Source organism: Ischnura elegans, chromosome 8 (genome assembly GCF_921293095.1).
Source record: "Ischnura elegans chromosome 8, ioIscEleg1.1, whole genome shotgun sequence".
Taxonomy (NCBI): Eukaryota; Metazoa; Arthropoda; class Insecta; order Odonata; family Coenagrionidae; genus Ischnura; species Ischnura elegans.
The window spans coordinates 34,569,130-34,596,067 of NC_060253.1; the positions used below are offsets into that span (position 1 = coordinate 34,569,130).

The 26,938-nt window shown below is 39.9% G+C and overlaps 1 protein-coding gene and 1 non-coding gene across 2 annotated transcripts in view; both read left to right on the top strand.

Annotated features, from left to right (window-relative positions):
* LOC124163861 (growth factor receptor-bound protein 14-like) overlaps positions 1–26,938 on the top strand; it is a 512,073-nt gene that overhangs the window by 345,978 nt on the left and 139,157 nt on the right. Inside the window, exon 7 of the mRNA XM_046540966.1 lies at positions 24,038–24,166. Coding sequence (XP_046396922.1) covers positions 24,038–24,166 — 129 coding nt within the window. The remainder of the gene's footprint in view (positions 1–24,037; positions 24,167–26,938) is intronic.
* Positions 26,778–26,861, top strand: Trnal-uaa. The gene has a single exon. It is a non-coding gene; the product is annotated as a tRNA-Leu (tRNA).

Genomic DNA, 26,938 nt, shown 5'->3' on the forward strand with positions numbered 1-26,938 from the left:
CATTGGTACACTGACGACTCACTTTGACTATTACAATAAATATTCGCAATCTAATTGGTAAATGATCAGTGAATATATTTATTTATAAACAGAAGATATGTAAGACGTCTGTAAAAGCCGGGAAACTAAACATATTTGCCTCATGTAGGCGAAGTCGATGTGTTGGTTTTCGTTTTGCGATGTTGGTACCAGATATTCCCAGCCGCCTTGCCAGTTTCAGGTAGCTTTTCGCACACATCTTTCTCATTTTATCATGGAATTATACCATCCCGTACATATATAGGTTTTCCACAAACTTTTTCTTCTAGTGAGTTCCGTCTCAGCAATTTCTTGTAACAGACAGCTTCGATAGGTCGAGAAAACCCTATTTCTAAACCCTAAGAACCAATGTTCAATTATCCTAATTTTACCGTCAAATATCTCAAAAACAAAAAAATGAGAATCCCTTTTTCTTTTAATAATTGAAAGTGTGTATTTCAAATTGCATGTAACCCAAGTTTCATCAAATGCTTGTTACTTTTGTGAAGGCGCTCTATCTACCTTGATGCACTAGTATTGGCCGACGTTTCGGAAAACAAAAGAACATCAGCCATAGTTTTCTTCGGAAGAACATCAGTCAATCAGACGACACCTGAGCTTTATTGTTGAACTCATCAAACGGTCAATTTTAGTTAAGTGAGAAATTCTACATTCAGACAGTAATACGCCTAGAGAGTGGAAGACAAGTTGTTTTCCGAAACCTCTGCCAATATGACTGGATTAATCAGGTGTAGAGCCCGAGAGAAATACTTGAATTATTGAAGACTATGAACACTATCTTACGTATTCATCATCCCGCTGATATTCATAAATTCTACTTCTTAATATTTTCATAATTTACCTCTCATAATGACAGATTTGATACGTCCTTTTAGCGATGTTTAAAAAAAATGCATGGAACAAATAAGTTATGACTACGGACACTAACATATAAATTCTTAACACCACGTATATATATGTAGGTTTTTATTACATGTATTATTTTCCTTATTTCTCTTCATTTATCGCAATATTTGTACCCTTAACCTTCAGTTAACGCAATATTTCCCTCACCCTTCCGTACATGATCTATTCTCGTCTTTTGCCTTCTTTTCTTCTTAAATAGAAGGACTATTCAGTTACTTATCCACCTTGTGGACCACTTACTTTACTTTCCTTCTTACCATATTCTTCCGTCCGTAGCACGTCATCTTTGACATTTACAAAGTATAACAAGTTATTTAAAAAATTTTTTGTCCAGAAACTGTCTCTAATCAAGACGATTTATACAGTGCACTTATTTATTATTCTTATTCATCTGGTCTTTTCCAGAAGTTTACTATTGCATGAAATAATTGGCTTTCCATATGGAAAACAAGCGTGCAATCACAAATGGCCGCAGTGAGACCGATACTTATTATGAATTTTGAATGCCTTGATTTTGAAGACTTAGGCTATATTCAAATTGTCGTCATTGTAGCAGACACTTATAATAAATGACTTCTTTACATCGTTTAGATATTATTTCAATTCATTTCCAACGGTAATCAAGCCATCAGTAGTGCACACCAACATATAAATTACAATTCATCAAATAATTTTGCGTGGGAACAGAATTTAGAATCATGCTTATTTTCTCTCAGTCAAACGTTCAAATTGAACGAAGCATTAGCTGCAATCGCCATTTTGGTGCTTCCATTCCGTAATACCCTCATATTAGCTGAGTGAAAATGTTTAGCGCCGTTTCGTGGGAGCAAGATTGTTCCGTGCTAATGATATGACTTTGACACAGAGGTAAATGTTGACACGAAGCAAATTGACTAGTTTTGGAAAGTTGCGGACTTTTTGATAATTGAATAACGGAGATGTAATTTATACTTCGCGCCCATGGAAGGAATACAAGGGTGCTTTTCTTCAATTAAGCATTGATTTTATTCGAGTATTTGGAGAACGTTGATATCCAATTAGCGGGAAGGTTTGTGAAAGGAATTGCCTTTCCCGTATTGGTACCAAAACGTGTGATTTTAAGGCAAAAGAGTCGAGGGTATTGACAACATGTAAAGCATTTAAATTCCATTTGCTGCTCGTGAGTTGAAACGTAAAACAAGCGTATTTTTGAACGTAAAATGAAAACAAAATGAAGTATAAATACAATCTGAAAAAGTTTTTGTTGGAGATATGCGACTCCATAATCATGCATGATGTATCCTTAGTTATTTATTGCGTTCTTAAATTTCCATCTCTAAATATGTTTATGATTCAGGTTAAATTCCATTGCCGGCGCCATAAAAATGTTCATTCCCTCTTTGTTAATTTATTGAGTAATGTTTTAAAATTGCGAGTAAATAAGTCCTGGAGATCCTGGAGCTCGAACATTTATCAGGTTCACAGCTTGTGCTTTTTTTATTTTATATACCTCATCATCATCACTGGTCAACAATCCAAGGATTGGTTTGACGCAGTTCTCCACTCAGTTCTCTTATCAGCTAATCTTTTCACACCTACGTATTTCTTCTCTTTCACATCTCTCTTTACTTGTTCCATATATTTTGTTCGAGGTCTTCCTTTTCCATTCTTGCCTTCCACTTGTCCTTTGACGATTGTCTTCATCAGGCCTTCATGTTTCAAGATGTGGCCTATAAGGTTGCTCCGTCTTCTTATTAAGGTTTTCATGAGGTTATATTCCTCACAGGGTTTATATCAAGGAAACTGTTGTCCCAGAATATTGCACAACGCAATAATTTGGACCTTTTATTTATAAAACCTCTTTTATAGAACATGCAGGCCATTATCTTTTATCCATGGCAAATGATACTCAGTTTATCTTTGCACCATTTGCTGAACGTTTAAGTAATTTGATGAAAGTTTTGCGAGTAATTGAAAATACTATTCACGAATAATATTGGCCGGTACAAATCCCTACTTGTGCAAGCGAAACTCTGTCGCCCATGCTTTAGATTAACGTCATTACAAGTACTAGTAATTGTGCATGTCTTGTATATCCAGGATGTTTTACAATACTACCCCTAACATGATGTGAAAAGACCGTTTTAATTTGAGCTAATTTCCCGCCCATTTTATTCCCTTTTTTCTTTCAGTCTACAACCCCGAAAAGAAAACTAGAGTGTTTTTCTTCAGTTTCCGACGGATTTCCAACGAGCAGGAATGCTTTTGGAAGGAATTCCTCTTTTCCTTGGTACCTAAACGTATGAATTTAACACGATAGCTTATAAAGTAGATAGTGAATCGATAGAAAAGCTGCGACTCTGCTAAATCTTAGGTGTTCGGAAAATCTAAAACAACTCATTAGAGCGAACAGGCTGCAGGTCATGCCGCATTTAATGTCTATTTCAAAACATCTTTGGGTAAATTAAAAACGATAGAACGAACATATCCATAGATCGTATCCTCGAAAGTAGTCTGAATCATTTATGATTTCAGGGCTGGAAATTAAACAACGCGATAAATAACTTTGGAATCAGCGAATATAATTAGATAGAGTTGTATAATTTTCAGAACCTTTTTCAGAATATATTTTTATCGTTACGGTTTCATGTAACGCCCTCAAATACGCTAGCTTTACGTCTCTCTCACGAGAACGTATCGAGCACTACAGAGAATTTATACCAAATAAATACATCTACATAATACCCTGCGAGCCACCTCTAGGATGTTTGGTAGAAGTCAATCATAATGATATATGATAATTGTTTTGTATGATAATGTTTTGCAATTCCACCCCTAGCATAACGTGAATTCCCGTTTAAATTTGAGCTAATTTCCGCCCCCTATAACCTTGCTACTTTCAGTCTACAACGCTGGAAAAGAGCACAAGAGTGCTTTTCTACCGATAAGCATTGATATGGTTCAAATTTTTGGGGAAGAAACAACTCCTGATGAATTTCCAATGAGTATGAATGATTGGATAATGATTTTTAAATAATGTAGGTTCTCTAGCCTCAATTGCATAAAAATCACATTTATAGACATAAACAGGTACCCCATCATTGTACTCCACTTCATGCATTAGATTTAGAAGTGGACAATCGAATATAACCTGAAACATATATATGTACTTAGGGTTGTAAATTTATGAACGCAATAAATAACTTAGGATACAACATGTATAATAAGAGACTTATATCTCTTTTTTTTCGGATAGTATTTATGCTTAATGTCGGTGTCATTTGAAGTCCGCCAGTGTTAGGTTTTAACTCACTATAACGTACCGAGCATAAAAGGGAATTTATATACGATGTATGTTATCAACACTCTTGACTCAATGACGTTAAAATCACATCTAGAGATAAAAAAACAGGTGCCCCACTAATGTACCCCACCGCATGCATTAGATTTCCATCCGCGTTCTGATAACAGCTGATCGCACGCATCATCACTGAGCTATAAATGCCTCCATACAAAACGGTCGATATCCCGCGCGGAAATCTCTCGCTTCGATAGCAACGGTGTAATTTTGACAAATGCGGGACTGTGTAATCAGTCCTTCCCGGAAAAAGGTCGCCGGCGTGTGGCCGTAAATCTTAATGTGATGCGATGTGGAGTGGATAGTGTCTGGAGATGTGGCTCGCCACGGAAACCGGATTCGTGCCCCGGTCGTTTTGGAATTGCATCGGGGAAACCAGTTCGCGGGTCGGCAACGGACGGGGGACGGGTGAAGTTTTTATGACTCACCACGGCAGACTGTTCCTTCTTTATTTCCCTCGAGTGAGTCACGGGGAAGACAATTATCCTGGAGCGGTGCGCCCGTCATCTCGGGGTGATGGTTGGAGTCCGGTCGGGTTGTATTTGGAAACACTTACCCTCCAGGACGTTCACCTCGCTTCATGTTTTGGCATGCGTCAGTATCGAACGCTGTACCCCGGAATCAGAGGTTTCACTTGGGGCGTCGCCAAATAATGTCGTCTCATACTAGGTGCACTTGATTTTCATTTTTTTTTAATCCTTAAAGCGATTTTTATATTTCGTCGAATTCCGTGTTATCACATCATCTGATTTGAAGATCAGATCATGTAAATAAAATAAGAGACATAGATTGTAGAACAGACAGATTCAGAATGTCTTTTTTTCCACGATCAATAAATGATTATAAAGGCAGCGATAGAACATCTACATCTACATCTATGGGAGTCCAATTGCATGCCACATGCTGGTGATTGATCACCCCCCGCCAAGCACCCTAGAGGTGGCTCGCAGGGTATTATGTAGATGAAGATGTAGATCATTTCTTGCGGAAAAAACATCCACAAAATATCCAAGAATCCAATCCACGTATTCCCTCTTGTGAAATCTTTAGTCTACGTGCCCGCTTTTCTTCTTTTATAGCAATTAACTCATCCCTCAATTCGTTGGTAGAATGGCTATTGCAGATATGAACTCTTACCAATCAGCTTCCATTTTATTAATAAAAATCGGTTTTTTAGTTCTTCAAATTAGTTTAGGTATCTATCATTGCAAATTTTTAATGACTCTCCGTTCCTTCCTGTATGGCCAGTGATTTCCTGATTGTGAATTTGGATACCATACATTAGCGTCTGAAAAGTAAGAACCCGTTGGCTGTCAATCTAAACTCACTATTTATCCAGTTTACGGGTGCAGTGAGACAAAATCGATTCATGAAGCTGGATTAAATTGGTTGCAATATAGTCTTTCATCTTTAATACCATTTGTAAATGCATTTCATCGAAATCAAGGTCACCTTTTGCAATCCCGGGCATGATTTGAAATCGAGGAGAATGCGTTTATAAAAGGTAAAAATTGAGAATTCCGTATTCACTTCATGATAGACCAGGTACACAGCCGGGGGGGGGGAGCTTCAACTCCCCTCCTCGCTCCCCGAAATGTTTTTTCCCTTGTGCCGACTACCCGCAAAACAAATTATGAGGAGACCACTAGCCTAATGGGAGTACCTATCCCATGGCACTAATTTTTTCGATATAGTTAAATTTTATAATGTTTACCAATAAGAAACGATTTCTTTTACTTTCAGCATTACGAAAAACGAAATATTCAGCGGATTTAATGAAATCCATGGCTTTTTTGATGCGTGCCCATTGACGACGAAATGTCATTGTAGGCCACTGACATACCTGTTTTTCCCCGATGCAAAGTTCTGCCTACGTGCCTTTGATAGACCCTGACATAGGAAAAGTTTTTCTTATATAGCCAATTTTTTTCATTATTTTGAACGAGCGCGTAGGAATTCCTTGCAGAGTTTTAGCCAAACTCTGCTTGAGTTGTGTTAGTGCGGTGGCCTGAGTCGCAGTGCTTTTACATGTGGGAGTCCAAATGCATGCTGGTGATTGATCACCCCCTGCCAAACACCCTAGAGGTGGCTCGCAGGGTATTATGTAGATGTAGATAGATGTAGATGTATATATTCCACTTAACCTTGACCGTGCCCTTGACCGCGTTTTCAGCTAGCTCCGGGCCTCGTAACACGGGAGCTTGCTCTTGTAGCGACATGGATGCGTTAATCAAAATTTTAGAGCTGTGATAACTGTGCTATTCAATTTCTACGGCAGGGAAACAAGATTTAGGTTGGAATCACGTACACGGTCCCAGATATCAAACAATTTTTACCCCCTGATGGTTTAATGGATGTTAGGATAATGTGGATGTTAGTTAATTTCCTCATCCGCTCATACCTAAGTGTGTTATCTTTTTTCTGTCTTATTAGTAAACAAAACTTTATCTTATTAGTATGAAATACATATGTAGAACAAAATTAAACGACATTGACTGAAAAAAACGTCAGCGACAGTACAGAGAGTGTAATTACTCGTTTTCCCCAGGAGTAACTGACCAAGGGATTGAATTATCATTCGTACTGTCATCAATAGTCATTGAGTGATGCGAATTTTATGGTAAAATAAAGCAGGGGCGACAGAGTAAGGAAGGAATTTAAAATCTAAAGCATTTTTTATTTCTGGTATTTGGAGCACACTTGTGATTTTTAGATAGGTACTTAAGTATGTGTACAAGTATTTACATAGGTATAACTATGATTTATGTTAGCCCTCGAATTTTGAGATAATATATGTATCATGTCATTTGCGCCTTTTAACGTATGCAAAGTGTCAATAAAAGAAGTTACATTATTTGGCCGGAAGCAAGATAATTTTAAAGGAATTTGGATTCACGTTTAGTAGGGTCTGAAACGTCCTTCATTTGCACTAAACGTCTTCAGTCATTCTCTCCGTGATTCAACACGGAGCTTGGTGTGTATACATAGGTTAGAGTAGAGGTCTGGTAAGAATAAGGCACAGGTGTGGGAATTGCCTTAATTAGGATATAGGGTTCTAGTTCCTTGTCCTGTACCACCTTGTATTAGGAGGAATTTTTTTTTTGGGGTGTCTTAGGTAGTTATACTTCTCTGTGGAATTCAATTATTGGAGTGTCATGGACTCAAAGATAGCGGTACCCTGCTGAGAGATTCATGCGACCTTCTGCAGCGCATAGTGAAGCATCCTAGCTGAGTCATGTAGTATCGATCGAGTCCGTATGACGTAAATGCTTCGTTTAGCCTCTAGTTGCGGCAAATTTCAATGTCAAGGCTTTCGAGGTGTTTGCATGTGTGAAGCGAGATTTTAAGTACTGAACATGGTCGAGAAGGAGAGGTATATTTGATGAGGTAAGGGAAAATTCAAGGCTGTGGTGGAGCCGTGTATTTCGGCTGTAACGTAGTCAGAAATAAGTTTAGGGTGGTTTTGAAAGATTTCTTATATCAGAATTGAAAAGATATCTGATATAAATCGCTAGCTCAATAAAACACTGTTTTAGGCTATGAATTTTTTTACCTACTCTCAAAATTGTACTGTTATACTTGGAGAATAATTATACGTGGTATTATGATGGGTATTTTTATAGAATAAGGCAGAAAACAGGGTGAATGAATATAATGGAGTCTATAAGGGGTATGAAAAACCGACTGTTGAAATAGAAAAATTCATTGAATCGTATAATTGTAGTCTTAAGGCCGTTTTACACGGGGCACGTACTTGCACAATCTGACATGTGTACGAAGGCGCAGTCAAAATTGCGTCGTGTAAAGCGGTGAATTGCCAGAACACATGCGAGAATGCGTGGACGTGAGATTGCAAAATAGCCCGTTCTAATTTCGTTCATGTGCCTTTGCACGGAATTTAAAATATTTACTGCATTTCCTTTTGGGAAAGTAACCTCCTTTTTTTATAAATAAAACACTGAAGTAGATTTGCAAAATTTATTATACATATCTTAAAACTTTCTGCTTTTTAAGGGGATTCCATGAATTACGTGAGGCGTTTAGGGTGGGGGGGGGTTCAAGCCGATTCTCACCCAATCTCACACATGTGGAAGGGGATCGTAGCAAGTATCACGTCAATTTTTTTCCGCGAGAAATAGTGTAAATGGGTATCTTAATAATCTTAAGCACTAGTCTTCACCAATCTTAAATAAAAATATAATTAAACAAATTGCTTTTTTTCGATAAATCCTACGCCAACGAAATTAACGAATTTATACTGAAATTACACATTTTGAACAATCTCACGTGAGATTACATTAATCACGATATCTCAGTAAGGGGAATTCCAAAAATTCTCCAATATCACCTCACGTAATTAATGGTCCCCTTGCAGATGCACTGATCCATTTTATCCACCCATCCATCACTTTTCCATCACTATGCACGAAATGAATTTTATTTCCCCACATCACGACGTTGAGGCGGGACTTTTGCAGTCGGCAGGTCCATAAATCTTCGTCAGCGAGAGGAGGAGAGGGGCGGTGGAGGCGGTGTAGCATAGTGCCCACGACTTCACTACCCCTCAGCCCTTCATGCAAACGTCCGCGGATTAAATCAATGATATCCCTGCACTTCTGCAACCGGGCGGACAGTCATCCACTGCGAGAAGAGGCACTCCGCAGGGGGAAGCGCGGACTGCGCAGGCGCGCGTGACTCCCCGCACTCCTCCCCCTTCACGTAGAAGAGGGCTCCCCCCTTTCTCCTTCGTACCACCTCCCCCCTCGCCACATCATAGTTCCTAGGGGGTCGTCAACCGGGAACCCATCTCTCCCTCTCTGTGCCGGGGAGGAGAGCCAATTTTCCCATTAGGGGTGGGACGGGGTGGGTATACTATACATTTGCAAGGCCTCGAACGGCGATGGAGGAGAAGGAGAGAGGTGCCTTAGGAAGGACTCGACTCAAAGCACTGAATATAACGAGTGGCGCGTCCTAAGGAACACCGAGGGTGAAGTTTGGAGTGGAAAAATATTTGGCTCAGCCGGGATTCCAAACCGGGTCTCCAAATTGCTAGTCAGGTGTGCTACCAGTCACAGTGGGATTGGTGGTGGCATTTTTCATTGTCAATCAGGAGATATCTGACGATTTGATCGTTGGATTATTCTTCCTCATAGAATGATCCTCCAAATTGTTAGAACATTAATAGCTTTGATTGGTATCGCTATTTAGTGGGCCTTCTTCGCTTCTATAGCGTTGAAATGTTTTTCTCCGTCCCATCCCTTCTGAACCTATCCCTTCCCAGAGGCGTCGTCGGGCTTCTATCGCGGCGGCGCCTCTTTCCTTTTCCCTTCCTCTCCAGCCCCTCCCCGGGTGATCGGGCGTATAAGCCACTGGCTTGGTTCCCGGCCCCGGTACGTTGTATCCCTGAAGGGTTCCCCTTGAACCCTCATACTCTTTGTCAATCAGGAGCTATCTAGGTATTTGATCGTTGGATTATTCTTCCTCATAGGATAATCCTCTAAAATCGCTGGCACAGTAATGGTTTTCCAGGTTTCGCTAGTAGTAGGACCCGCCCGCCTTTGTGACGGTGCGGGATTCCTCGTCCCATCCCTTCCTTACCTATCCTGTCCCAGGAGGCGTCGTCGGGCGGCGGCGCCTCCTTCCTTTTTCCTTCCTGTCCTCCCCATTCTGCGGTGCAGAGGTGATAAGCTTTGGCTTCAGACTTCGGCCCAGGAGAGTAACCTCGCGAGCCCGCCGTAGGGTTTTGTATCCACTGTCAATCAGGAGATCTGTATTCTAATCCCGGCCGAGACAATATTTTTTCATGTAGAATTTCATCCTTGGTACGTTGATAGTGGTCTACGTATGTTGATGATCTCTGTTTCGTGACGATAGAATTTTATCAATAGTTAATCCACCAGTTATAATCAGCTGAGGATCAACAATGGATTCATTCAGGAATTTGCGTACAAATGAACATCTAGTGGGACTTAGTGGTAGAATACTTGACCGTCAAGCAGAATTTCGCCCTTGGTGCGTTAACAATGGTCTAGGTATAAAGATTACCTTTGAGACAATTACCAATACACCAATGATAATCTAATAAGGATCAATAATATGGATTGTTTATCGACTATCTCTTCACTATCTATAAACGCCTTTAATACTCGCCGAAGTCGACTGCTATAAAGCAGTTGACAATTTTGCTTGACACACACATGTGGATAGTGGCTGCGCAACGCGGGGTTTGCCATCTAATTGTGGATTGTTTTCTACCACCATTTTCGATTGTTGATTTTTATCGACATTTGATAAATCGTTGGCTGCAATTCACTGCCAACAAACAGTTGGATATCGACGGCTAATCGACAATCGAAAATCGCCCATCGGATCACCGTTTTCGAACTTTGATCAGTATCGCCATAGAAATTCGACATCAAATTGTTTTCAATCAATCGAACAAGTTTCCGTTGACGTTCGAAAATTGTCCGTTGGAATGCCGTTTTCGAACTTTGGTCCTGTTTATATTTAAGCTCATCATCGATTCGTTTTCGATCAATCGAATGAGCTTCCGTCGACGATCGAAAATCGGAATACTGTTGATGAAATCTTCTCGGGAAATCAGCCGGGTGATGATGGCCATTGCTGCCAACGTTTCGATGGCCTTCTCTGCCATCGTCTTCAGGGCGAATGACGAATAATTCGCCCTGAAGACGATGGCAGAGAAGGCCATCGAAACGTTGGCAGCAATGGCCATCATCACCCGGCTGATTTCCCGAGAAGATTTCATCAACAGCATTCGCCGGGAAAGAACCAAATCCTTCTTTAATCGGAATACTGTTTTCGAACTTAGGTCCTTATCGGCATCGATATTCAATATCGAATCTTTTTCGATCAATTGCAATATCGTACAGACCTCCCTTCTAATCTTGCCATCTTTAGTCCATGCCTCGACCATTCTCTCCCTCACTGTCGCCATTCCCTTAGGGTGTGGGTGATATCCAGCATAACCCCTGGTGAGTGGGTGACTTTGGTGGACAAATACGCCGTGACGGACGTGGTCGTGTTTGCGGGTGGATTGACTGCACCTGTGTTTGCATGATAAGTCTCCCCGAGCTTGCATTTGCGGACATATCGGAAGACCGCTGACCATTGATTGCGCAAGGGTTTGCTAGGCTCAAAGCCCGTGTGATGTGTGCGAGGAAGCATAAAAGGGATAGGGTTGAATGAACCGATCAAATCGGAAATAGCTCCGAGAGTCTTGAATTTCACGTCTTCCTGCGTGCACTTCTCCCGAGGAGATAAAAGACTCAGCAAGACTATTCTTTCAAGAATACTCAGTAAATTTCATTACCATCTGTGTATTTTATTTTTGTGCTCACGGCAAAGAATTGTTTTATCTTCTCAAATTTGCGATGCACAACGATTTGGCCACTTACGTCAAGGGTAATCGAGGTGAAAATCCGAGTGACAATGTGATTAAATATCGTGTATGAATGTTTCTGATTCCTGGATTTCCGCGGTAAAAATCCTCGGCATTTTATCCGGTGTTTCCTAATGATATTTTGTATTTGCCGCTCTCCAGCGGCGGGGTTTCCGTGCGTATTATTTTTTATACCATTAGCCATTGTCTTAAAACTGTTTTATTACAGCCTTTCAACATAGTACGTGTCTCATGTTTTGAAAATTTTTCATCAAGTGTTTACTCAAATGCTAGTTTTAAAACTGTATTGAAGAGAGGAATTTTTGGCAAGCGGCGAAGTGTAAGGGTTTAAAGATAGAAGTAGGACTTGAATTGAAGAGGAAAGTCCAATTAGGGAGAGGTTTTTACCAGGATTTTCCGTAAAAACTCCCCTTTCAAACCTAGAATTATCGATAAAATACCACGTAAATATGGATGATAATTTTTTATCTAATCAGAGTAAATTACGTATGCGTGCTATGTTTCTCTGTAGCGTGACCTTAAAAATCAAGAGTGGATATATCCATTCATAGATTGGTTAGCTGTTTTATGAATTGTTGGGCACTCCGTTTCTACAGACGTTTCAATAAAATACTTTTTCATCATTCTCAGGGCTGATTCAAGCAGGGCTTGAGAGAAATTAACTGCCACCATTCGCCCTGGAAAGAATCAAATCCTTCATGAGAGCTGTTTTGAGTAGCATAGACCGCTCTGCTTTTTACTGATTCATATCCAGTTTACGAATGAACACATATGAATGCAGAGATACATATGAGACAATATTGCATCCGCTTGTTAGTTATCACCCTAACTTGCGCCATCCGTACCGCCCTAGGTGGAGGGTGAAGTCACGCGTGATTCTAAGAGAACATACATCACCGTCCGTATCTCTGTGCATAGTCAAGCTATGTGCCTGCTTTTTAGAGTGGTCGGGAAAGGCAAACGGCGTTATTTTCCCCTCTCAGATAATAGTGATGACTCGCCTCACCCAACGGCATTATCTGTCCGATCGGGTTTGTTTGCACAAAGACTCACCCAGATGTTTCGTCCCATGTCCCTCTTTGCACTTTCCTCGAGTTATGCGCTTGCCTTTCGTCCCAAAATAATACCCTCGATTTTCCCAAAGGGGGAAGTGAATCTTGAGGAAATAAGGATTTTCGTTCTGGAATTTCATTAGCGTTGATGTATCGTGTTTGAGATGGGTGGGTGTGTTTGAGCTGCCCCCGCAGGCCAAATAATGAAAATTCCTCGTCGAGATAAATGAAGACCCAACTGTCGAAGTCGCTTCCTCCTTCAGTAGATGCTTGAAATATTTATACGTATATATAATATAACCGGTCATAAATATCTTCAAACTTGCCGTCCCATCGGTATTTATCCCGTCCTTATCCTTTCAATTCAATCCTTCGGGCAACTAAAAGGATCAAGGGCCCATGGTTAGAACCCTGTACGGATTCACGTTATCATTTCAAAAATTCCATTGAGGGATAAACAATTTAACTCCATCGGTATCGAACCCGGATATCTGGTATTCGCATGATTCTAATTCGAAATCCCGGCCCAGGCTAATTATTTTTTTCTCCGTGAATTTTTTTCATTTATTATTCCAGTCTATAATTTAATCGATTCCGATTCTTTTTTTTAATTGGATCCCGGATTTGAGTGTTTTATCGTCGAATACAAACTCAAAATCGTGAAAGTTACTCCCAGTTGTCATCAAGTATAAATCTTTCTTTTACTATGTTATTTTTTCAGGGGCTAAATTACTTCTGTAGGTGTTATTATTAGCGGTAGCAACAGTAACATCATCATGATCATCACTAATCATTTATGCTAAGATTTGTTAGGCGCAGGTCTCCACTCAGGTTCTCCGGTAAACTAATCTTATCACGCCTATTCCTTATCTGTCACAGCCCACATTTCCTGTTCCATTTATTTACCTGAGGCTTCCTTTTTCGTTCTTGCTATGTACTTGTCCCTCGATGATTATGTTCATCAAGTAACCTTGCCTCAAGGTGAAGCTGATTAAGTCGTTTCGTCTTCTTCTAAAGGTTTTGATAAGGCTCCTCTATCCTACTTTGCAAAACACTTCCCCTATGCTCATTCCTATCAGTCCATTTCAGTGTCATCATTCTTATGTGTCACCACATGTCTAGTGCCTGCACCCTTAATTTCATCGCTGCTGTCATTTTCCATGCTTCAATGACATAGAGAAGCATACTATGGATCTAATTTTTGATAAATTGTTTCCTTTCCGGGTCCCTTAGTATGGAAGAACAAATTTTATCATAATTATCGTAAAATGTAACCGATAGCGTGGCTGTATCATTCACTTGCTTGATTAAAGGCGTGCTATCTGCTTCTCACTGAAGTAGCCCATAAAACTTTTATGCCTCGAGAGCTTTCCAGAGGGAAGTGTCCATCTAAAAAGCTCTCATGTTTCGGGTTAATGACTTATATAAGGAAGGATGGGCTAGTCCATCCTCTTAAGACCCTTATTAAACTGTGTCTTCCTTCATATCCGAATCTGCGTCGTTCATCAACGGAGGTGGGGATATGGAGGGACAGGTGCCAGCGATTTTGAGCGTGACGCTTGGCTTCGGGATTATTTTTTTTCCTTTTAACTTAACGAGCCGGCCAACGTGTATGACATTAGAATCTCTTTTGGATATCTACCAACGTCCCCGCGTCTTCGCGGAAATCCTCTGGAGGACGTGCGCGGATTTTGCAACCAATTTCTTTGAAGTGTGGGTTCATTACCGCGTGGCTGATTGTGCTCAACTATCTTGTGGTCAGTACTTATTTTCCGAGGAAAATGTTTAAAGCATCGTGTTCCTTTTAATTCAAATCTCGGATTCTATTATCGAGTCTCTTTCAATAGTTCCCGGTCAACTTTATGGAAGTTGAAGTTCACCAATGACAAAACGACTTCGTTTTCTTCCACGGATTTATTTTTTCAACCTCAACAACAACTTCAACATGTTTGTCGAGTACTTATTTGAAGATATTGGTAAATCTGTGTCGCCAAAAATCTACCATACTGATGGGATCCACGATTCAGGGCCTGAGTAAAAGCCTCATTTTGTTTCTAAGCGCCCGTGAAGTTAACTCATGAATTATACTTGGTTCAAAAATATTTTAATAAAAATATACGTATTGGCTTTCTGGATATGAATTCCATCCACCTTGATTCTGTCGTATACAAATGCCAATACCTCCAGCTAAAGTTTCGAGGACGTTGCGAAAAAAATTCACACGCGGCTGGGCTGAATTTTGCCATGGATCAACGAATAGTTTTAACGAGTTTTGTTCTTAATTGCTAGTCTTTTGTTGCAGTTTATCTTTATAGAATATCATCTTTCATAAATTGACCTTAAATTCGTGTATTAATGCCGTATTAATTGAACTGTGCCTAAAACTGATTCTGTCGATTTTCTGCTGCAGTATGCTGGCTAATTGCTGTGAGAAAATATTCCATGGAAAAGCCGAAATACTAACGTGAAGTATGCCATAATCAAAATATAGATGCCTTAAAAAAGTGAGACTTTGGGATTGGAAGCTGCAGGGTCGGTAAAGGCAATGCTGAAGTGGGGATATTACTGCTGGTAAAAATTGGTGGAATGCGGGTGAAAAGCTGGATGAAAGGATAGTAATGATGTAGATAAAAACGTAGCAGCTGTAGTGGTGCATTCTAAATCCAATTCCTTGTTGCATCAGTCTTATATCACCACTGTCCCCTGCAGACAAACATAGGATAAGTCCATGTCATGCTTTACGTTCGTAGAGCGCACAGCTCTTGAATGTCTTTGTGTATCGTACTCTAGCATGTGGCCACCAGTAACGGAGAGAGCATTAAAAACCAGTAAAGAGAGAATCATTCTTGGTTTTATTTTGTCGAAGTTTTAAATTTATTCAGTGAGTCAGTTTACTATTTGTGTGTGAAATCTTTAATGTAGCACGTATGAGGCTTCCCTCCACAGAGATTCCGTCTTCAAGAATTATAATTGAGAAACTCCTGTATCGTTCCAGATTGTTTTTCTTTGGTTAGAAAGAACAATGAACACTCTAATGATAGCTATTATTATAGCTCTTACCGATAACTACTTACAAAAACATTATACTAAAACATACGTTCCGTAGTTGCTAATTGCCCCTTAGTTGCTTTGTTCATATTTGTTATTTTCTCGTTGCTTTTATCTAAAATTATGTTATCCAGTCAGAGATCACAGCGAAAAGGAAGATAGAGCTATGTTTATTGACTTCCACGGTTTCTACAAACCTGAATCGTGCCTTTCACGATTCAAGTTGAGAATCAGTACCCTTTGTTCAAAAGTTTTCCTAATAAAATCCACGGGTGTGACGATAGGTGTCGAGATTTGTGATAGAGGGAACGGGACCGACTTTAATGTGACATCAGCCTAATTTGGCTCGGGCCCAAAGGGATGAGTAAGTCAAAGCCCTTCTGTTCCATTCATTTGGGTTCTGCCCCGGTATCTTGCTTCTCTAGGACACTCTCCTTAACCGTTTGTACCCATTTTGTCGAAACCTAGAAAGCTTTTATGCCGAGCGCTTTATAAAGAACCCTTAGTTTTACGTAAGTTTACGCATCGCTTAAGTAGCTTTCTGTCTCCTATAAATAGTTTTCTGGACCTCTCATTGCTCTGGAAGCTTCTTAGGTTTTCGTTGATGGGCATTGAGTATTTTTTATATCTCTTAGCAACATAAAGTGCGAGCCATTTTGAGGCTAAGTATGTCCCTAATGGTAGGATTTTGACTGGTAAAAATGTTGATTTTAAACAAATACATTAATGTTGGCAAATTTAATCGTATTAAGTGTAACAAACAACTTCGAATGACTACAAATTCGAATTTACAGTACATCATAATCGGTTCTAATCTTAGTGGATATTTTGATCACTCTCTCTTCGTGAAACTTAATAATATTAAGTGCGCTCCAGCAGCGCAACTTGGGCAAGTCTTTACAGGAAAGTGGCAATTAAGTTCCGTATCGCGTCGCTGAGTATCTTCTTTGATAATAGTTGCCTCTCTCTCACAGTCATTCCTAAGTACGCTATATATACGGCTCAATTCACGTTGATAATGTTACGCTGTAACGAAAACCATGGTTGGTCGCAATAAATCACCTTGTGGAAAAAAAAACAAGTTTTTATTTCTTCATTCCTACGATGATACATTCTGATGTCCTCCACCTTTGATTTTTCGTAAAATTGCCGGAAACAATGAAAATTGTGAAGTTATATTATGCGAGAATGGGGCCAACAAATTCGAAATTCAGCACTTCAAAATCGGCTCTAATCTTAGTGAATCTTTTAAGCACTGTCTTCTCGTGCAACTTTCTTGGTTGGCAGTGCTTCTTGGCAAATTTCTGTTGTCCTTGGGAAAAAAGCCGGCCCCCTAGACTAATTGCATAAGGTTCACATGCCAATTTTATAGAACGGTTCAAGCTCTGCCGTCACCCTTCGGGCTATTTTTCTGGGATAAAAAACCTGAGATGATCCCTAATACAGCTCCTTGATTTTCCCACCATAATTCAGGAATTATTTTATGACTGTAAATTTTATATAGTATATATGCTATACTTATATAATACCATGCAGAGATATTATGAGACATTATTGTGAATGAGAGATTGAGGCCTGAGGAAGACCGTACGCGTTGCTGGGATTTGGGGTGTGATTCATAGCTACGGTCTTCTTAATTTACGTAATTTTAAAGAACTTAAATTCCTTTGAAAGACTTTAACTTTAAGGCTTTAATCTTTCGCACGCTCCTTTGAAAGAATTCCATTCTTCCATTGCGTCTTTGTTTACGCTGCTTTAATTCTAGTATATCTCATCCTATTAGTCTATGAAAATATAATATTAGATGTCTCTTCGATCCCTTTCCTTCGATCTTCAGACTATTCTCGCCTGCTTACGTCTAAATATCTCATACTCGTGCGAAGCATGCATAATAATATAATAAAGACTCGTCGTTTTCATGGGTTGGGTGAAGGTGGCGCGGGTAGTCAAACAGGTGCGGATGTTGAAACAGATGCGGATTGAGAATATTTTCCTGTACTAAATCCTTCCGGGAAGAAATAACTCCAAGAAATCAGGCATAAATTTAAAAAAGAAAAAAATGATGCTAATATTAACCGGATGCTAGCGGAAACGGGTTATTTATGTAGGTTTAACCTAGTGGCCAAAATCATGCACTGACAACTCGAAAAACAAAAATCGACAGTTCATAAATGGTATTTTTTCAAGTTGAATAAATAAACATGAGCAGATATCCTTTGGGATTTCTGGCAACTTGCATTCTGTTCGCCGCGATGAGAATTCCAGGTTTTGACGTCAGCTTGTGGCGTGATGGTCACCGAATATCTCTCAGCTCCCCCGTTCTCGCGTGTTTGCTCAAAGCCACGCTTCATCCTCCGCGTCAAGAGGAAAAGTGTGGAACATTTTGGCGACAAGCTGGCTTAAGGCGGAAGTGGGAGAACGTAGGCCTAGGGAAGAAATGGGAGCTTTGCCAAGACGTAGCGAACTTATTTATCAAATTCTTACTGCTCTACCCTTCCTTCCAGCGCCCAACAATGCCCGACGTTTACTCGGTGAGAAATTGATGACTGAAGGGGGAGAAAAGCGTATTGCGAGTATTGGAGTACTTACATTCGGGCATTGTTGCGAATTGTATTCCTTTGTCGCGAGAGCCAAGCCACGTGCTTTAGAGAATAGCTCGCGATCCTCACGTCTCATGGGTCTTCGCTCTCTTGCCCTAATCACATTAAGGGCCGTCAGACTTAAAACTAGAGAACCGTCGTGTTCGACTTTATCCACGCGAATGCACCGGAAAAATACCTACCTGCTGTTGCCATTCGCTAAAAAGGGAAAAGAATATTGATTATTTTTATTTTTCCGCTTTTATTCTTTGGCAAGCAGCTGAAAACCTAGTTTTTACCGCTCAATCTCATCCTATTCCAAGCGTTTATTCAAAATAAAATATTCTCAGGAGAAGAAACCCTATTAAAGATGGTCATTAATAATTTGAAAGCCTTCCAGAAAAATAGGACAAACTTCAGCATTTGTAGTTCGTCTCCTGTATTTTTGTACTTCATTTAAAGATCACCTGGATATCATTTCGAAATAGTTTCACTTATTGCTCGGTGATGCATCAGAGTTTCTCAACGCTAGATTATGGAGAATTATTGTCCAAAGTTTTACTGTAATATTGCTCTTTGCTTTACTCAGTAAGAAAGCTATGCTTAGCGGATAAAAGGTTGTTTATTTTTTTGTTGAGATAGTAGGGAAGTTAAAATTAGGATTTTTTTACCTCTCATGCGACCTTATTGCTTCGTTCACTTTGTAGTTGAAACTTCATGCTCTAGTTTTGCACAATTTATCGCAAATATCGCTTCCTTTATTGACTTATTTTTACTTTGGCACTAGCATTACGCTCTGTGGCGCCGACTCCATGAGGCCTGAGGGGGCCCGAGCCCCCTCAAAAATTCGTTATGGGTGAGAGGAAAAAAGGTGTCGGGCTTGCCGATTTTCCCCGGAGTGTCCAGATATCGATATTCGAATTATCAGGGCTCTAATGTTTATCATATGACTCTTCTAAAATGCCTAAAGAACTTAAAACTCACTACTTATAAAATTTCCCAGGGCACGATCCCCGGTTTGGGCCCCCCCCAATATTTTTTATAAGTTGGGGTCGGGCGTCCCTGATTACGCTTCAGTGGAACGATGCTTCGAGGAACACCGATGTAATTAAAACTGCTAAATATTTTCCACATTACTTAAATCCTCAATTCAAGTAAATAATGTGAGAAATACGTTCAGTGGAAGCTTTTAGTGGAAGTGTTTTCCCCAAAGTATTATCGCTCTCTGCTTAAATTCTCTCTATAATGGATTTAGATATCTTCTTCCCTGTACACCATCATCCATGACTTCGGCCTTCATCATATCTGATGCACGGTTACTTTCCTTTGTCGACTATCGCTTTTCTTCGTTCTTCTCCTTAACGCCCATCTGTGAATGTGATGGACCAGAATTGCGTGGGATATAATTGGCGAGGGAAAACGAAATGCCCTTCACTCTTTCACGCAGTGATTCAAACCGAAGGTTAGCATAGATAGGTGAGGGAAGACCTCACCCCAGACCAAGCCACAGGCGTGTGAAAGTTACACATTAAGGATGGGGGTCAGCGGTTCCTTTCCCTTTGCGAGGATTTTTTTTGTTGGGGTTGTCCAATGGCTTTATTTGAATCAGGAATCCGTCGTTCAGCAGCTTACTGCTTTATCCAATATCTACCACGCTCATCCTTTATCCCAATAGCATGTTTTACAATCCCTTGATGCTACTTGATGGAAAAGGCGTTGTGTCGTTGAAGGATGAGCGACATAATTTCCTCTGCGAAGCGCGAAAATGAGTTTTGTGCGTGACATCATGTTTTCGCAATCCTTTTGAGATTTTTCTCCCCGCGATGTTTCTAAGCATTTGAAACGAAGTGTTTTAAAACCTTAGCTCTTGGTTGCGCAATATTGAGAAATTGGCGGCGTTCTGTCAAACAAAGGAAGACTGAGTAGGGACTTGGTTACCCCATTGTCGGCGTTGGCCTGAGTTACAGCGGAGATGTGTGGACCTCAATTTATCACGAGCTGCCCGAATGCGATTCCGTCCGACGAGAAAAGTAGATGCCTCCATACATCGTATTCCTCACTTTTCAAGCCTTTGTTATCCGTTTATATTGCTCAAAAAGTAGTAGAGGTAATAATTTTAGTAAAGGTGGAATATGGGTTATGGAAGGTTTAACCCCATGTCACTCGTCACTTGATTTCGTAATTTTAGCCATATTTAGGCGAAATATATGAATATTTTGAAAGTTCAACGTTGTTAAAACATCCATAATTAACTAAAAGAACTCATTTCTCATAAAATGTGTTGAATTGGAAGAATAAAAATTATAATATACGTGCACAGATAGCTGTGTTCTCGATATCCTTACGGGAAAAGGGTTCGGTCTTGAAAAATATGAAATAATAATCACTTTTATTTCAATATTCCACGCTGATTACAAACTACAAAAAATATCATTTCATTACCCACCATTCTATTGAAAAAGTAGCAAGGAAAAAATAAATGGTGGATAGGAGAACGATAGTCATACATTAAATTGAAATGGAAGACGTAAAGTGGAGAAATTTAAGAATCACCCCATCTGTGTAGACCCAGCCGCACCTTAAACTACCCTCTTCAAGTTCCCTGTTACTAAGTCTTATTCTCCCCCATGTTGTCCATGTATCCTATACTACTCCTTCCCTGTCCCCGCTTACCTAACATTTTTTCCATATTGCATGGTTTTCAACACCTCATTCCCGATGGCCTACCTACTGTTCGCCTGTTCCGAAATTTTCAGGTCGTTGTAATCCTCTGGAAACCGACCGAAGCTGGTATAAAATCTATTGAAATTGTATGGAGTATGGAATATTAATTTTTACAATTATTCTCACTCAGTGATTCTACCCGAACGTTTGTTTGAATTGGATAGGTGGGGGGAAACCTACCCCGTGCCAAGCCATAAGAATTTGAATTCCATGCATTCACGGTAGACGGGTCACTAGATCATTTCCTTTACCTGTGACAGCTCGCATTTGGAGAATTTTTGTTTGGGTGTGTCTTAAGGCCGTTTTACACGGGGCACGGAATTGCGCAGGTTAGAGCTGCATTAATTTCTTAAATGGCGTGGAATTACGCGAATGCATGAATGAAATTAGAACAGGGGCTATTTTGCCGTCTCGCATCCACGCATTCTCGCATGTGTTCTAGCAATTCACCGCTTTACACGACGCACTTTTGATTGCGCCTTCGCACGTACGTCAGATTGCGCAATCCTGTGTACCGTGTAAAACGCCCTTTACAAAAGTCATCCTGCGAAGCCCAAGCTACCCTCATTCGCTCTCACATTCAACTCCTGAACTTGTTTTGGATAGGCAAGGGTTGAGCTCGCCCCATGCTAAGATTCAGCGGTGTAATTTTGCACGAATGCAGGCTGTAAGGGCAAGTACCTTTCCCAGTGTCGTCTTGCACTAGCACTTTCATGCAAGTATTTCATTTTGGTGTACCCAAAGGCTATGTCAGGGATTAGAAAGCAATACCTTTCGTTCAGCAGCCTAACACTCCATCCACTTGGCTACCATACTCCCCAATCGATAATAATTAAACTAAGTTGTATTTCACAGAGATTTATTAAAACATTCGACCGATTTTAAACTTTCCTGGTCATTATAAATTGACCTCTTGATAATGACTTCGAAAGGTCGAGTGTTTTAATAAATCTGAGAGGAATCTGATAAATCCCTGCAAATGCAAACATTTTTAGAAAGAAGTGTGCATCACTTATTGATTAATTACATAGTGGTTTAAAAGGGAGAGAGTGAAATTGGGTTAATTGGGTCAATTTTCATTTTTAGTTGTATTATATTAGTATTAATGTATTTATTGGATAGTTTGAAATTGGTTTATTGGGAAAATGTTAAATTCTTAGTAGTATGAGATTAGAATTAGTGTATTATTTTTACCATGGGTGTCTATTCTGTTTCTAAACTTTGTATTAGATAGATAGAATCTTGGTGTGTACACATTTGTTATTCATTTACATCTAATGCTGCCACCAGGCAATAGTCTACTTGCAGCAATGTATAATAATAATAATACAGCATACTTTAATTTTTATCTATCATGTCAAGATTCCACCAACTACCTCGCCAACGATTGATTTAAAGCCATATTCCCCATTTATGCTGTATCATTTTTTTTATCAATTTTCGGCTCACCGGTATAATTATTCTTGTTACCATGTGCATCGAGCTTGGAGGCGTTTGTTTCCATTGAGGCCTTCCGCCTTTCGAAAGGGGTGTCCGAATGCTTAATCGCCGTCACGCCAGACTGCACTTTTGGCCTTGATTTCCGTGACGACGTGATCTCAGAGGAAGGATTCCGTGACTTCTGCATTTCCCTCTGCACTTTGGAAATTACACGTGTGAACTCATGTTCAACCTGACGGTGCGTGAATCGAGCCTTCGTATCGGAGATCATGTTCCGCTTCGAAGCAGTATGTTGGCATCGATGACGTACTGTTTCATTATTTCACTACGATGTCAAAAAACGTACCTCATTGGCTTTTCTCAAGTATTTTCTGTTTTTTTTTTTTTAACTATATATTAGGCTGTACATTTATAATGAATACACTCCAGTGGAGCTCATGCACGAAAACTTTTGCATGGTAAAAATAAGCTTTTATTAAATATTTAATTTAGTACCTCTTAACCACTTGTTTAACGCCCATTACAAGGATTTTGATGAGTTATACTTGAACTGTTTATTTTTAAACTATTTTTTTCCTTTTTGGAGGCTCAGCCATCGACATTTTCGTTGATAATAAGGCGTTGGTAATGTTTCTCCTACTTAGGCCTTATAAATATTTTTATATCTATCCATAATATTTTATTATATTTTTTATTCTGGTTCTATCTCTGCTATAGTATTAGGTGTGAATACGTTGGGTGTAGAGTAAAAAAGGGAAAAATGTGTTCGCACATTATTCGTAAAATAATTTGTCAATTAATAATATGTTTAATGATTTCTTTTAATAATCCATTTGTCCTTTTGAGGGGCTTAATGACGATGACGAGGGGAGGTTGAAGGCCGATTATTATGGAAAGGTGGGGACCGCAAACCCCGAAATTACTTTACAAAAGATAAGATGGCTAATCATTAAGGAGGCTCTACAATACGAGTTCTTATTATTTCACCAGCTCAACAAACAACATTTAAAACCATATAAATGCCGCATGTCTAAGCAGTTGCGTTATCGCTGAGTTGCTTAGCAAACCACCAAGGCGTCGCGAAAAGTAATGAATCACACGTCCCCCAAAACAACGTCCTTAATCCACCTCTGATGACGGCACCTGTAATACTAAGGATTTAAGTATTCTCTGATAATCCCAATCCTCCCTGGTGCTATCCATTCCATCAAATAAGGTTTCGCTTCCCCATAAAACCTAGTGCCAACGATAATGAGCCCTCCCCATCCGTTTTGAAACGCCATTCCATTTTTAAAAGGAATTTGGGAAGGACCACCCGTTGCACCCGGGGAGAACACCCTTGGCTCGACCTTCATCTCCGCGAGAATGAAAAAATTCCGGAATCCCCCTTCGCCTCCCCCTCCCCCCACCTGTGTTCTGAAAGTGAGTTCGAACCGCCCTCCAATCTTCTCACGCATCTTCACCTTCTTTTTTTTTCTTTTCTTGACAGACGCTGCTGTCCAGCGGAGACGAGGCGCCGCCCATCTTCGGCCACGTGTGGGTCCGTGAAGCCAACAAGCAGGTGTGGTCCAAGGCGTTCCTATTGCTCAAAGAGAAGAAGCTCTACCTCTCCTACAAGGTTGGTGTCACCATTATTTATAGCGTCGGCCGCGCGCGCGCGCGGGTGCTATTTGCGGACGAGTCATCGCCACCGCTCGGAGACCCGCGCGGGCGCGCGTTGTGGCGGGAGAGAGAAGTAATGTCTTTCGTTGCTCCTTTGTTTCTCGCCTGTCGCTTCTATCATGTAAACAGATAGTTACGTTGCTGGGGAAAACTATTGGTATCAACATGAAAAGCTTTTTCTTTAGGAATCGTGAGGAACTTGTCTTGGACTCCTAACATTTCTTGTCTCATGAGTCGCGTAGTGTATGCGCAAATTGAAGCAACTGGGTTAACCCATTATAACCCAATTTTGCTTCTAAGCAACATCAAAAATTTACACATTTGAAGATCTACTCAGGAAAGATTTAAACTACGTGCTATATTGTGCTGTAAATTATAATGGCGAAATATGTAGCTTCCACAATGTTTATGAATGAATACAAAATTTTCACATTTTTCAAATGAGAATCCTAGAAATTTAATTTCTTATAGAAGCAGCTCTGGGTTAGAAAGGGTTAAATCATGACATGGTACGGCTTCTAGGGTGAAAATGTAATTTTTATGATGTCAATGGCGCGGGTTGATGTCGGTACGTACAGCTTCAATGGTAGTGTCTAAAGTGGCTTGGCGTACGTGTTTTACGTACATTATTGTTAGTAAAATTATTAATAATAATGCTACCTGTTGACCATACGGTCGGATGGTGACATCAGGTCGTCAAGCATGTAAAAAAAATTATAATAGAAATACACGTATGCATAGTAATAAAAGACTTTGCCGATCACAAAATATCCCTACAATTTCATTCCATTTTACCTTCTCATGAATCCTTAAAGATTTTCGGGAAAGGCTCAAAAAAATCCTTTCGGATGACTGTTTCAATTCCCTATCTCCCATGCAGGAAAGATTTCTTTAATCTGTTTTGCTGTTGTATTGAAGGATTTGTTGAATGGAAATGATCTTTCCTTGCCCGATGATGTGATTTTTTAATCGATTAGTGATGTCTCTCCTCGCAAAATCAACAATTGAGGCTTTGAAAATGCGTTTTAATAGAGCTGAATTTCTCCTTCATATGACCAAAGGTCTGTCATTTTTTCTGTGAATCTTTGATCGTGCAAGCATCGGATGCATTGTTAAGGAAAATTGTTGGCACCAGCATAAACACCGAAAATTTCAACCTCTTCATTATGTGATCACGCAAGTTTAGACGCCTGTATCGTGAGCTAGAAGGTTGCACTTGGAGGAATACGATATGCTATTGCAGGAACCCAGAATTTAACGCTGTACCGTAAATATTAAGCTTAGCTGGAATAGCGTTATTCATATCCTCATGAGCGATAATTACGCATTTCATTCATCATGATTTAAGTATATATTGAGTGAGTCGTCGCTAAAAAAACCTGACTCCTCTTCAATCCCTATGATAAATAAAATAGAAAGGCGATCCCTCGTACCCCTTACGGAAGATAAGAGTAAGATCGTTCATGTTGGGAAAGCCTTGGGCCCATGTATTTTTACTGGGAAAGTAAAATAAGGTACATTCGATTGGGAGCTCCGTGCCTTTTGAGGTTCTTTAAATGTCCTAAAGAATCCCTGTTATTTGTCATCCAAATTGAAATCTAATATTATTTTATGAAAAACGGTCAATAATTAATAAATTCCCGATTCATTTTCATGGAGCACATCGCTCGGAAGTCCTTCGAAAATGGCCGGATGGCGAGTTGTTTTGGCTTCTCTCGATGAAGTGATATTTTCAGACCAGTGCAGATTCATATATGACAGCCATGCTCATTTAGAATTTATTTTGAAAATTACTAGGCGATTTTATGGTGTCAGACTTTCAAAGTTATTTAGTTTCACTGGGTTAGCGCAGCCCAATATTAAATAACCGCAACCATGTGTTTTCTCTAATTCTGAGCAGCGAGCCCGTTCTTTTCTGAGGGCCACCTCGGACTTCAATGCTGTTTATTTTAAATAATAACATGGAAAGGTATTTCGTGGACTTTTTTATCCACTAGCACTTTTTTTTCGCTTCGTGCGCAAAAAATCTTTTTCTCGATATCCTTTCCGCTAAAACCGGTCGCAAATTTATTCCTTTACTTTCCTCCTCACTTGAATTTTTACCACGCTCTTTCGTGGCTCTAGAGTTTTCTTTGTTATGCCATGAATTACTTCTATCCCTGTGCTCTGATATATCCGCTTTTAAGTATCCCTTTCCCTTTTTTCCTGCCACATATTTCAACTCCATGTTACTTATGTATTTCGCGATCGTAACAATTTATGCAGCTGCCGACACCTAGTTCACCATATTTTTTGCTCGCCTTGGCAAAGGTTGACGTTTGCATTGTGAAGTGAATCTGGCATCTGTTGCCTTGAAATCATAAGGTGGTCTTGCACTTCACTTTCATTTTCGATCTCGCTCGAGGTCGTGAAGTCTAGAAACAGCTGAGCGTCGGTGATCTATGTCACGATTCGAGTCCTAAGTGTATTAATACGTTTTATTAATCTATGACATCAATCCTAATGGAATAAATGTAACCAGATAATTCTAATGGAGAGATACTGTAGTTTATTAGTATGATGGCATGGTCAGGTTGGCCGATCGGTCTAAGGCGCCAGACTTAAGTTCTTGTCCCCTAATTGGAGCGTGGGTTCGAACCCCACACTTGACAAATATTTTTTAAACGAAACAGAATAAACTGGATACACGACTCTCTGAGTGATCGTAAGAAAGAAGTAGTTCTTTCGC